This window comes from Pristiophorus japonicus, chromosome 10 (genome assembly GCF_044704955.1).
Source record: "Pristiophorus japonicus isolate sPriJap1 chromosome 10, sPriJap1.hap1, whole genome shotgun sequence".
Taxonomy (NCBI): Eukaryota; Metazoa; Chordata; class Chondrichthyes; family Pristiophoridae; genus Pristiophorus; species Pristiophorus japonicus.
This window is the reverse complement of record NC_091986.1, coordinates 99,289,913-99,303,004: the sequence shown is the minus strand read 5'-3', so window position 1 is coordinate 99,303,004 and position 13,092 is coordinate 99,289,913. Positions and strand designations below refer to the sequence as shown.

Genomic DNA, 13,092 nt, shown 5'->3' with positions numbered 1-13,092 from the left:
GCTGTACCTGCATACTATCCTTGTGTTTCATGCACAAGTACCCCCAGGTCCTGCTGTACTGCAGCACTTTGCAATCTTTCTCCATTTAAATAATAACCTGCTCTTTGGCAGAAAAAAAATCGAAGTGCATAACCTCAAACTTTTCAACATTATACTCCATCTGCCAAATTTTTGCCCACTCACTTAGCCTGTCTATGTCCTTTTGCAGATTTTTTGTGTCCTCCTCACACACTGCTTTTCCTCCCATCTTTGTATCGTCAGCAAACTTGGCTACGTTACACTCAGTCCCTTCTTTCAAGTCGTTAATATAGATTGTAAATAGTTGGGGTCCCAGCACTGATCCCTGTGGCACCCCACTAGTTACTGATTGCCAATCAGAAATTGAGGCCCCATGTGTCCTATCAGATTGAAGTAAAAGATCCCATGGCACTATTTTGAAGAAGAGCAAGGGAGCTGTGGCCAACAGTTGTCCTTCAACCAACATCACAATAAATAGATTATCTGGTCATTATCACATTGCTTTTTGAGGGATATGGCTGTGCACAAAATGGCCACTGCCTTTCCTACATTACAACAGTGACTACTCGTCACAAGTACTTCATTGGCTGTAAAGCACTTTGGGAAGTCGTGAAAGGTGCTATGTAATTGCAAGTTCTTTCTTTCTTTAATGCTGCCAGCTCCTGATGCTTGGGTTTTGCACAGTCAGTATACTTGCTGGATTTGTCATGGTTGCCCACCAGGAAGAAATGATAGAAAAAATGGGTCTTGTAGCTAGCGCCTTCAGTCACCCAAAGTAAAAGCAGCTTTAGATGTGTTTTAGCGTGCATGCACAGAGCTCAGACTTCCCTAAATTCACAGTAATGACTCCCTATCCAGATCACGGTGAAAACAAAGCTAGACGAGACCCCTTGATTCAGTGTAAAAGTGGCATCAGTCTCACTGGCTTTTTGCAGCATTCTAGTTGGAATGACATGCTACTGATCGTGGAGTACACTCCAGATACGCGGTGGAGTAAATTAACAACATGCCACATTTAATGGAAAGATTTACCTCTTCGATCCAGGTTTGTTCTTCCAGGCGCTCGTAGATCCGATTGACAGTGTCTTTCACGTTTTCATCCTGAGTATCATCACTCTGCACTATGGAACAGCACTTTTGATACAGGTGGTATTTAAAATGCTTCAGATGGTGGTACACTTCTGTCCTCTCTGCACACACTCTGCCAACTAGCATCACCTAGAATGATGTAAAAGAAAGACGTTGATGAATTGAGCACATATAGAGAACACAGCATTTCAATACGAGTTCATCTAATTGTAAATCAGAGAGAGTTTCAGCAACAGCAGCCCTTTCAAAATTAAAGTATAGCAAGGAATTATTTGATTAAATTGTTTTGATTTTTTTTAATTCTGTTGTTTTCTTAAATGTTTTTGTTTAAATAGTAAGCACTAGATCTTCCAATGGCTATTTTAATAAAGGGAGTTTGCAACTGATCAATACAGACAAGCAGGTTCCGGGTTTGATACTTGATCTGCAAGGAATTCGATGACCTCAGTATCCCTGGGCTTGAGAACAAAACATCAGCCTTTCCTCATCCTTTGCAAGTGACCCCAGCTGGACAACATTTCCAAGTGGATGTTGGGTGAAGACTTGATTTTATGTTTTAAAGTTTATTTGTTTTAATTGCCGGTGTTTTTAGTGTCCCCCTCCCCTTTTATAGGGGGCACTTGAAAAAATATGATTTTAGTGCCCAAAACCCCCCCCCCCCCCCCCAAAAAACCAAAAAATTAAGAAAACACACAAAAAAGGGCCTCGAAAAATGTTTGGAGTGTCCCCCAGATCGGGGGGCACTTGATTTAATTTATTATGTTTTCCCCAAAAGAGTTGTTGGGTGAAGACAAAAAAAAAGTTAAAAAAAAACCCCAAAAAATAAAAAAGGGCAGTTGAAAAATGTTTGGAGTGTCCCCCAGATTGGAGGGCACTTGACTTAACTGTTTTGTTTTCCAACCAAAAGAGTTGTTGGGTGAAGACAGCAGTGAACTCTGCGGTGATGCCCCGAGTAGAATAGCCTGCTAACACTCACTGTCTAGGTTCACACAATAAAAATGGCCTTTTGGGTGATGTAAATAGAGAGGTGCTTGATATCTGTGGAACTATTGCACAGGATAAGCCAGCATGTTTGGTCGGGGGGGGGGGGGGGGTGGAGAATTAATCAAGCTGACATCATTCAAGTAGTAGCCTGAAGGATTTATCAGTTCCTACAGGGAGCTGAATTAATATCAGCTGACACCACACTAACATAGAGCAATTTAGGTTCAGCTGTGTGTATGCTAATTCAGTTCCTTCAGATTGCTGTGCAGGGTGTATAACCGGTCCAGATTCAGTCTAGACAATACAGTTTCAGGAGTGGCCCAAAAGTGTCATTTGTGAACACTGGTCAGAAAGAAAACTCCAATGCTAGATTTTTAAAACAGTATCTGTGCAGCTGCAATGTGGTCCAATCAAGCATTCCTGAAGTGAGGATGTATCTCCCATGTACAAAACAGTCCCATTTCGCACATGCAGAATCTGTCTGTCTCATACATTTTTAAAATGTCTACTTTGGTTTTAAGTTAGGCAAAAGGTGTAAAAACAAGGATTATAATACAATGTGTAAATTTTTACTTTAACATGGTCATCATACTACTAGGTTCAGTTAACTCCTCCAAGGCATTCCTCCTGATATGAGCACTCAATGTTTCAACAAAAATAGAACATTTAAAAAAAAGGAAATGGGAGGGGCAAAATACTGGCAAATTTGATCCTAATTGCTCTTAACCTGTTGGATTTTAAAGAGATTCTGATGGTGAGACGGCAGTTTCAGCAAAAGTGAATTTGCCAAGGTACTACAGCGCCATCTGATGGAATCTTATAGGCACAACTACTTGGAGTTTTCACTCTATCTTTACTTTCACAGCAGTGTTGTATTAATATTTTCATGGCCCAGTGGGGGTAATATTTCTACTGGTAAAACAAGGATTAAAATACAATATGTACATTTTTACTTTAACATGCTGTATATGGTAAGATTCAAATGATTTTTAACACCAACTGAACATCTTCAACATAGGCAGTCCCTCGAAATCGAGGAAGATTTGCTTCCACTCTAAAAGTGAGTTCTCAGATGACTAAGTCCAATACGGGAATTACAGTCTCTGTCACAGGTGGGACAGACAGTGGTTGAAGGAAAGGGTGGGTGGGACTGGTTTGGCGCACGCTCCTTCCGCTGTCTGCGCTTGTTTTCTGCATGCTCTCGGCGACGAACACCAACTGAACACTTTACTGGTGACTTGGCTCGAGGATCATTTCACTCATGTTAAGGTGGTTCCTCACACTCATTAGAAAGAAATATTCTTGCGTAGGCTCTGCATAGTAACTTCAATATTTCCACCGAATTGTTTCAGATTTGCATGCAATGTTTGCTGGATCACCTTCACAGCCCAAATTGCATTTTTTGGACAAAACATCAAAAGCTGCAACAGAAACTGTTAACTTTTAAGATTTGTGAACATTTAACTATATAGTCCCATTGAATTAATTGCTCTGAGGCATAAAACTGGAAGGTTCTAGAGGGGCGATTTAGACCCTGCCTGCCCAGGAACGGGTCGGGTAGTAAAAATTGCTGCAGAGTGCCGACTGCTCTGTTTCGGATACAGTCCCAATGGCCGCCATTTTTACAACACAGTTTTCAGAGTCGACCGAGGCGCCCACCAGAAACTGGCGGGGGCATCATGAATACATGAAAATCAGTCTACTATGACGCAATTAGGACTCCGATATTCCTTTAACTCAAAACGCAAAGGTCCTGCCCAATGGCCAACCTGCCAGTAAAACCTAGTGGGATTGATCTCTCAAATCCATGGAAGCAACACAGATATAATCAATGCCATGACACGACCATGATGATTATTGAGCAAAAGAAAAAAAATAAAGACTTGCATTAAATAATAGCACCTTTTACGACCTCAGGATGACCCAAAGCACTTTATAACCAATGAAGTACATTTGAAGTGTAGTCACAGTTGTAATGCAGGAACTATGGCAGTCAATTTGCACACAGCAAGCTCCCATGATGAAATAAATTACCAGATAATCTGTTTTACGTGTTGGTTGAGGGATAAATGGTGACCAGGGCACTGGGAGAACACCACTACTCTTAAGGAATCATTGACGTCTACTCAGGCAGGCAGACTCAGTTTAACGTCTCATCTGAAAATCTGATCACCTCTAACACTGCAGCACTCCTAACAATGAGTCACAACTAACACATAATATGGCGCTTCATAAGGCTATCTGGACAGGTTTAGGGACTCCCTACAGAGAGGTCTGCATTTGGATGAAGCTGAGCATCAGTAATAGAGCTCATTGGATGAGAAAGCTCGGGGGAAGGTGAGGAAGCAGCTGAAGAAGGGTCACCTCAATGCCTTGCAGCAAGAGATGTAAGGGATAAGTTAACTTCTCAGCAATTCCACTGACTTGCTCATTCCCCTCCCCTGAAAACTTACAGAAAGTCCTTTTGCATCAACTGTCCTGGATACCTCCTGCACCACTCCCTTAATCCTGCAGTAAAGATCATTGAAACCATTCAGCCAACTTCTGCATCAATGCCATACTGGCCATGCAGAGTCACTGTCAAACTGCTGCTGTCAAACCACACTGCAAATGGGAATTAGTACACATCAAATTACCAAATGTGATGAATTTAATTCCCAACACAATAATTTAATCCATGTATTTCTCACCCAAATGTCAAGCCATGGTGCCTTTCTTGTAAGAAGGTTTCCTAACTCTAGCACTGCTACGAGGTGCTCCCCCCAGTGATCTTCGCAGAGCTGGGGGAAAAGCTGTTGTTGCTCATGTCAGGCCCCTTGAAATGCTCGTGGCCGATGACTTCTAGGTGCTTGAGCCTGTGAGGGCCCAGCTGCAGCTGGCTTCGCCTCGGCTGCTGCAGGGCAGTCTGGCCCAGCTGACTTGCTGGCACCATGGTGGGTATTCGTGCAGTGGAGGCCGAATGTGCAGACATGCTGACATGCTGAGAGAGATCAACACACACTGCTCTCATTGCACCATTGCCACCTTCGTGGGGCTGAGGATCATCAATTCCACTGATCTATGGGAGAGCAGACTGATACCATGAAAGCCTCTATCTATTTGATCCACCGATCTGTCTAAGGTGATCATCTGTCCCTTCAAGGTGAAGTCCAGAGCCTGCATGACAGCTGTTTGAGTTCTGACTGCAGCAGCAAAGGTTGGTGACACTGGCTCCCTTTGTGAGGGACTGCATGGTCCCCTCCCATCCCCCTCCCGCCTTACCACTTACCTAACTGCCTGGGATGGAAGTGTAGCGGTTATGCTACTGGACTAATAATCTGGTCCTCGGCTGCGGCCTCCTGCCTGTGATCTTCCACCCCTGCCTGCCGGCCGGGTAGTACATTTGGTTGGGCTCGTCAGGACTGCGATGGAAGTTATGGTGATGAGGCCCAGCCGTTAAAATCGGCCGAGCCTCCACATCCCCAGATGCGCCACCAAATTCTGGGCTCGCACAGACCGTGCTCGCCCTCCCTTTAAAACCACGGCCTTTGTGTTCGTGAATGAAACTCACATACAAGTTACTTTACAGGTTAAACCTGGTCCAGCTTTAAAAATGCGAACACAGTTAGCAAAGTGTAGCGATTTTATTATTATTGTACCCAAGGAGATACAAGTTAGGGTTTTGCAAATTCTGCATAAGTGCTGTATTGAACTTCTGTAACCCACTGATTTATATTGTTAATAAATCCGATTTGTAGTATGGCCTAAGTTGCACATTGAGAACAGAAGAATAAACACGAACCAAAGTCTAGAAGAACACAAGAGGGCTCATGTGAATTTTGTAAGATAATTAAAGTAACAAGGGTTTGAGCAATGCTGCATTATCAGATAAAGTCATACTGGGGTTTGTAGGAAACAAGTGATCTCTTATGGGGCTGATCTTTGGTGCTGTAATGTATTTGCTTCATGGGTTCTTTGCTTAAGAATTCATAGCAACACATTGCTATTAAGAATTAGCTGGTGTATTAACAAAGGTTTACCAATCACACTACACATTACAAGTTCATCCACGAAGCTCAAAATGCATACCTCATCGTGGATGACCGAGACCCAACTGACTGGGGTTTTATTGAGCCTTGTAAAAATCTCGTGACTGGCTAAACCATTCACAATGCAACAGCTCTAAACTATTTTTGTATTACTTTAAATCAAGCACCCCCTTTTTTAAGGGCACCAAAACCCACAAATTAACAATTATACATTAAAGGGAACTTTGCCAAATTAAATAAAAAATTCTATTCCCGGGGGTGATGATGCACTCCAGTCTCTCTGGTACCCACCTTTCGCGGAAGGCCGCGAGCATACCAGTGGACACCGCGTGCTCCATCTCCAGGGACACCCTGGCACGAAGGTAGCTGCTGAAGATAGGCAGGCAGTCGGGCTGAATGACCCCCTCGTCCGCCCGCTGCCTGGACCGGTTAATGGCCACCTTGGCCAGGCCCAGAAGCAGTCCTACGAGGAGGCCCTCGGACCTACCCGCTCCCCTCCGCACAGGGTGCCCAAAGATCAGGAGCGTGGGATTGAAGTGCAGTAAGAAATCGAGGAGCAGCCCCTTTGAATAATGGAACAGGGACTGCAACCTCACACATTCAATAAAAACATGGAACACGGACTCTTCCAGACCGCAGAAATTGCAGGCGGCCTGGGAGCCCGTGAACCGGCTTAAAAATTTATTGCACGGGACTGCTCCTTACACCAGCCTCCAGGCCAAGTCCCCGATAAATAGGGGGACGACTCCCGCATAGAGTGCACTCCATTGGGCAATAGCACTACAACTCTTTTAGGGAGTACAAAATAAACATTAGATCGAGTGCCCACCGATCTGGGGGACACTCCAGACACTTATAACTGCCCGCTTTTTTTTTGTGGTTTTTTTTTTGTGTTTTTTTGTGTTTTTTTTTCTTTTGTGATTTATTTTTGGGGCATTAAAATCATATAATTTACAAGTGCCCCCTATAAAAGGGGAGGGGCACACTAAAAACCCGGCAATTAAAACAAATTAAATTTTAAAACATAAAATCAAATTAAAATTTGGTTGCCGGGGGTGATGATGCACTCCAGTCCCTCCGGCGCCCACCTCTCGCGGAAGGCCGCGAGCGTACCGGTGGACACCGCATGCTCTATCTCTAAGGACACCCTGGCCCGGATGTAGGCGCGGAAGAGAGGCAGGCAGTCAGGCTGAACGACCCCCTCGACCGCCCGCTGCCTGGACCGGCTGATGGCACCCTTGGCCGTGCCCAGGAGCAGTCCTACGAGGAGGCCCTCGGACCTACCCACTCCCCTCCGCACAGGGTGCCCAAAGATCAGGAGTGTGGGATTGAAGTGCAGTAAAAAATCGAGGAGCAGCCCCTTTAAATAATGGAACAGGAGCTGCAACCTCACACATTCAATAAAAACATGGAACATGGACTCTTCTAGACCGCAGAAATTGCAGGCGGCCTGGGAGCCCGTGAAACGGCTTAAAAATTTATTGCACGGGACTGCTCTGTGCACAAGCCTCCAGGCCAAGTCCCCGATAAATAGAGGGACGACTCCCGCATAGAGTGCACTCCATTGGGCAATAGCACTACAACTCTTTTAGAGGAGACAAAATAAAACATTTAAATCAAGTACCCCCCAATCTGGGGGGGCCACTCCAAACATTTTCCAATGCCCTTTTTTTTGTTGTATTTTTGTAGTTTTTTCTTTGGGCATTAAAATCGTATATTTTACAAGTGCCCCCTATAAAAGGGGAGGGGGACACTAAAACCCGGCAATTAAAACAAATTAAACTTTAAAACATATAAATTCAAATTAAAATTTGGTTGCCGGGGGTGATAATTCACTCCAGCCCCTCTGGCGCCCACCTCTCACGGAAGGCCGCGAGCGTACCGGTGGACACCGCGTGCTCCATCTCTAAGGACACCCTGGCCCGGATGTATGCACGGAAGAGAGGCATGCAGTCAGGCTGAACCACCCCCTCGACCGCCCGCTGCCTGGACCGGCTGATGGCACCCTTGGCCGTGCCCAGGAGCAGTCCTACGAGGAGGCCCTCGGACCTACCCGCTCCCCTCCGCACAGGGTGCCCAAAGATCAGGGGTGTGGGATTGAAGTGCAGTGAGAAATCGAGGAGCAGCCCCTTTAAATAATGGAACAGGAGCTGCAACCTCACACATTCAATAAAAACATGGAACACGGACTCTTCCAGACCACAGAAATTGCAGGCGGCCTGGGAGCCCGTGAACTGGCTTAAAAATTTATTGCACGGGACTGCTCCGTGCACCATCCTCCAGGCCAAGTCCCCGATAAATAGGGGGACAACTCCCGTGTAGAGTGCACTCCATTGGGCAATAGCACTACAAACCTGTGAGCATACTCACAGGTGTATACATTACAGGTTCTGAGCACAAGAGAAATATCTGATGAAGCCCAAGACCGATCTGCCTGTTCCAATGGCTGGGATGGAGATTAAAGGTCCCCTGGTACTATTTGAAGAACAGGGAGTTTCTTGCCATTCTGGCCAACATTTATCGCTCAACCAACTGAATAAAAACAGATTTAAGGGCCATTTATATCATTGCTGTTTGTGGGCCCCTGTGAGTGTAAAATGGTCACCACATCTGCTAACATAACAATTCTCTGCATTTCCAAGTAATTCATCGCATGTCAAGTGTTTGGAGACTTTCCGGAGAGTTCTGATAAAGCATTATAAATGGAAGTCTTGTTTTCTTTCTTTTGGACCAGACTCAGCTTACTGTCTTGAAGCTGAAAGGCAGGGGAGAAAAGTCTCCAGGGAAAGGAAAATTATAGTCCTGTCAGGGAGATAAAAATTAGTGTAACAGACCCCCTACATACCACTAAATGTCAGGGTGAACTCCCTGAGTGGAATGTACTTTTGTTGATCTCGTTGTATGGGAAGGTATTTTCTCCTCTTTCACCTCCTTAGTTCTTTTTGCGCCACAGTATATCCTTGATGGAAAGGACAGGCTAGAGACCTGCTCCCCTGCAGATATCAACACTATTCTGTAGGCTTGGAGACATGAGTGGCCAAAGTAACTTGCTCACTGTTGTTTCCTGTGAGAAAGCACCCTGGCTCAACACCATGCACAGTTGCAGTCATTGGGCCGGATTTTCGGCATTCGAGGTTTTTCAGCGAAAACGGTAGCGATACATGAAAATTACTGTTTTCGCTGTGCTACCGTTTTTAGGCCGAAGGGTCTTCGGTAAGGGAGGCATTCCATGATTATTCGTGGTGCAAAACATGAGTTTCGGAAACTTTAGTTGGAGGTTGTTTGCCTTGGGAGGGGGAACAAAAATTCCCTAAGTAATCACTGCAAAAAAATAAAAAAATAAAAACTTTAACTTACCTTTTTTGCAGGTTTTCTTACTTGCCGCTGCTGGCAGGGCTGCACTGACAGGTTTGACCTGTCGCTATTCTGGGCGCGGTGTAGGGGTCAGGAGAGTGCTGAAACTCGATCGCAAACACAATCGGAGTCATTTCCTGTCGGCGCACCTCTCCCCAGCGGTACTTGGAAGCGCCGCCGCAAACAGGTACCGAGGATCCCGCTCGGGCATTGCGACCGGGTTTTCACCTCCGAGGGTCAAATCATAGCAAAAACCCGGTCGCAAACCTCTTGAAAATCCAGCCCAAGGACTTACTGTACTGAAATCACAAATGTGAACATGTGACCTCCTGGTCTGTAGCATAGCATGTCAGTGCTTCACTTCATTGCAACACGATATCAACTATCCACTCACCATTTCTATCTTGTTACATTTAAAGCAGGAATTAAATGTCAATTAAGAGCTGAAATAATTCAACATTAAAGTTATTTATTGTTGTGGAGCTTGCAGAGCTTTCAATCCAAGTCTATGGGTTAAATGTCCCCTTCTTGCAGGTTCGACTTATTATATAACAGTCGGCAGAAAGGGCTGGAAAATCATTCACCCCCCCCCCCCACCCCACACACACACACTTTTATTCTGTTTTGGCATTTTGGGGGAGAATTTTGGCCAGTTAGTGCCCGCTGGGAGCTTTAACGGGGTGCTCAGACAGTAGCACCGTGGTGGGGCAAATCCCGCGCTGCATGGCACCATTTCACCATGCTCGCTGGGCACCTGATCTGCAATCTTCAGTAGCGCCCACCACCTTACTGCCACATGGCGACAATGCCAGGGGGCTGAGGCGTGAACCAGTCAGTTGGTGGCTGGCGGGGAAGCGCCCCAGCTGTCAAGGAACTTCTGTTCCAAAGGTCAGTTATGAGTGGCAGAGAGCACTGGATGTATCTGCAGCTAAATAAAGCCTGCTTAGTCCCCGGAGTGTTGCGAGCCGTCAAAGGACTTTCATCACACAGCATATTTCCGTTCTGCACTCCCCGAATCATTGGGGGCTGGTGTACAGACTCCAGTGACCCTCCCCTTCGTCAATGCTCATTCCCGATTACACAACACCTCATTTTCATTACCACTCGGAGCCTAATGGCGTACTTACCTACGCCATTAGTGCCTGATTTAGCGCTCCCCTGCATTCTTTGAGCACTGAGACTGAATTTAGCGGGCAGCAAGATTGATTAGCACTTGGTGCTAAACTTCCAGCTTCTCAAAAGTTAGCGCCCTAACAAGGGCGATATCGAATTTCTAGCCGCATTGAATTATCTTTTCTGTTTAGCAAATTCAGGTGCGATTTGAAATTGAGATGTGCGGTTAAAGAGAAAAAGTGTCAGGAGCACTTTTTGTTCAAAGTACTGCTCATTTCGACAGAAAAAAAATAATGGTCCAGGCAAACTTTGCAAGAATTATTTAATAGGGGCTATGATGCTATAGTCAGTTTCTAGCTTGCTTTCATTTATAACACTCCTATATACTCAGAGTGGTTAGAATGTGGAACACGCGACCATAAAGAATGGTTGAGCTGATGAATATAGATGTATTTAAAGGGATTCTAGATAAGTACATGAGGGAGAAAGGAACAGAAGGATATGTTGATAGGGTGACATGAGGTAAGGTAGGAGGAGGCTCCTGTGGAGCATAAACACCGGCATGGACCAGTTGGACCGAATGGCCTGTTTCTGTGGTGTAAATACTCAAAGTTTTTCTTTCATGCTCCTCTGAACACCTCAATTGTTCACATCTTATCATAGTCCTTCACTGGTAACTCCTTTAAAAATACATTTTATGGGTATTACTTTATTTTCTCCACAATGCTACCACCACCCAATTCTGTTACAATTAAGGTACGGATTAGCAATAGGCTGAGACAATCAATTGTTTTCACCGCTAGAGCTGAAGCTTAATGGGGGAGCTGACAGATTATGAAAGGTAATGCGAAAGTAAATGGTGTAATGGTAACGAGAGGATGCAAATTTAAACTAAACACCAAAAAAATTAAAGAGGTTAGAAACAAATCCTTTGCATAGAAAATGATTAGAATATGGAATTTCTTGTCACAAAGCAGAATCCATAAATTGCTTTTAAAAGGAAATTAGATGGTTGAGTAGAAGAATATTAAATGGGGCAGGTTTAGACTTGGTGGCTTATGTGGGGAAAGATACTGGCACAAATTTGTTGTGCCAAAATAGCCTGTTTCAGTGCTGTAACATTCTATGATTCTGTGAGTATTAATTGGTTAATATTTCCCTTTTAAATGAAACTAAATCCACAAAAATGACTGACTTCAATGGAAATAAAAAGCAGTAGAGATATAAAATGGGCTGCTGATTCGCTATTACCCATTTTACACCATTGCACAAGTCAAGATTAGCCCTAAACACCTTTTTCTGTGTAAGATAGCAGTTTTTATGTACTTCCTCCAATCTTGTGCATTACGTTTGCTGCTCATTGAGGGGATCAGGGATAGTTTTCTAGACCAATATGTCAAAGAACCAACTAGAGGGCTGGCCATCCTAGACTGGGTGATGTGTAATGAGAAAGGACTAATTAACAATCTTGTTGTGCAAGGCCCTTTGGGGAAGAGTGACCATAATATGGTAGAATTCTTTATTAAGATGGAGAGTGATACAGTTAATTCAGAGACGAGGGTCCTGAACTTAAGAAAAGGTAACCTCGATGGTATGAGACGTGAATTGGCTAGAATAGACTGGCAAATGATACTTAAAGGGTTGACAGTGGATAGGCAATGGCAAACATTTAAAGATCACATGGATGAACTTCAACAATTGTACATCCCGGTCTGGAGTAAAAATAAAACGGGGAAAATGGCTAACAAGGGAAATTAAGGATAGTGTTAAATCCAAGGAAGAGACATATAAATTGGCCAGATAAAGCAGCAAACCTGAGGACTGGGAGAAATTTAGAATTCAGCAGAGAAGGACAAAGGGTTTAATTAGGAGGGGGAAAATAGAGTATGAAAGGAAGCTTGCTGGGAACATAAAAACTGAATGCAAAAGCTTCTATAGATATGTGAAGAGAAAAAGATTAGTGAAGACAAACGTAGGTCCCTTGCAGTCAGAATCAGATGAATTTATAATGGGGAACAAAGAAATGGCAGACCAATTGAACAAATGCTTTGGTTCTGTCTTCACGAAGGAAGACATAAATAACCTTCCGGAAATACTAGGGGACCGAGGGTCTAGTGAGAAGGAGGAACTGAAGAAAATCCTTATTTGTCAGGAAATTGTGTTCGGGAAATTGATGGGATTGAAGGCCGATAAATCCCCGGGGCCTGATAGTCTGCATCCCAGAGTACTTAAGGAAGTGGCCCTAGAAATAGTGGATGCATTGGTGATCATTTTCCAGCAGTCTATCGACTCTGAATCAGTTCCTATGGATTGGAGGGTAGCTAATGTAACACCACTTTTTAAGAAAGGAGTGAGAGAGAAAACGGGGAATTGTAGACCGGTTAGCTTGACATCAGTAGTGGGGAAAATGTTGGAATCAATTATTAAAGATGAAATAGCAGCGCATTTGGAAAGCAGCGACAGGATCAGTCCAAGTCAGCATGGATTTATGAAAGGGAAATCATGC

General features: G+C 44.3%; 1 protein-coding gene across 1 annotated transcript in view; it reads right to left on the bottom strand.

Moving 5' to 3' along the window:
- Window positions 1-13,092, bottom strand: part of ccdc82 (coiled-coil domain containing 82) — a 122,699-nt gene that overhangs the window by 25,339 nt on the left and 84,268 nt on the right. Inside the window, exon 7 of the mRNA XM_070891942.1 lies at window positions 1,051-1,236. Within this exon, the coding sequence (XP_070748043.1) occupies window positions 1,051-1,236 (186 nt within the window). The remainder of the gene's footprint in view (window positions 1-1,050; window positions 1,237-13,092) is intronic.